The sequence below is a fragment of the Gavialis gangeticus genome, unplaced genomic scaffold, assembly GCF_001723915.1.
Source record: "Gavialis gangeticus isolate Ggan-Ray unplaced genomic scaffold, GavGan_comp1, whole genome shotgun sequence".
NCBI classification, from domain to species: domain Eukaryota; kingdom Metazoa; phylum Chordata; order Crocodylia; family Gavialidae; genus Gavialis; species Gavialis gangeticus.
Window position 1 is genome coordinate 384,821 of NW_017729000.1, and position 857 is coordinate 385,677.

Below are 857 nucleotides of genomic sequence, written 5' to 3' on the forward strand. Positions count from 1 at the left end.
ATGAGCCACCAATGTTATGCAGTAGCTGGCAGAGCGAATCTACCGATGCATCTTGAACAAAATTAAAGACGTCATCCTCCTCCTCTACTCTGCCTTGGTGAGACCGCAGCTGGAGTACTGCGTCCGGTTCTGGGCGCCGCACTTCAGGAGGGATGTGGACAGCATGGAGAGGGTCCAGAGGAGGCCACTCGCATGATCGGGGGCAGCAGGGCAGGCCCTATGAGGAGAGGCAACGGGACCTGAACCTGTTCAGCCTCCACAAGAGAAGGCTGAGGGGGGATCTAGTGGCCTGTTACAGACTAGTCAGAGGGGACCAGTAGGCACTGGGGGAGTCCCTGCTCCCCGAGCACTGCCAGGAGTGACCAGGAGTAAAGGTCACAAGTTGACAGAGTCGATTCAGGCTAGACATCAGGAGGCGTGATTTCACAGTCAGGGCAGCTAGGATCTGGAACCAACTTCCAAGAGAAGTGGTGCTGGCTCCTACCCTGGGGGTTTTTAAGAGGAGGTTAGATGAACACCTTGCTGGGGTCATTTGACCCCAGTACTCTTCCTGCCATGGCAGGGGGTCGGACTCAATGATCTACTCAGGGCCCTTCCGACCCTAGAAACTATGAAACGCAGGACTAGGTCTGGGCTCACTTTGGTCCTTGCCTCCATGGGTGTCCACTGCAGCGGGCAGACATCGGCATGGCACTGAGGCTGATCTCTACTGCCTGGGCCTTGTGCTGAGGCTGGCGGCTCTGGACCCAGTGCTACCTTGCTTGTGTTGCAGGTGCAAAAGCCGCAGGCACCGGCCCTGCCTCTGCGTCCTCTTCCCCCGTTAAGAGTGAGGTGAGTGCAAGTGTGGGGCAGGGGCA

At 57.8% G+C, this 857-nt stretch overlaps 1 protein-coding gene across 1 annotated transcript in view; it reads left to right on the forward strand.

Annotated features, from left to right (window-relative positions):
* Positions 1-857, forward strand: part of RGS14 (regulator of G-protein signaling 14) — a 26,100-nt gene that overhangs the window by 13,358 nt on the left and 11,885 nt on the right. The window contains exon 14 of the mRNA XM_019505939.1: positions 773-831. Coding sequence (XP_019361484.1) covers positions 773-831 — 59 coding nt within the window. The remainder of the gene's footprint in view (positions 1-772; positions 832-857) is intronic.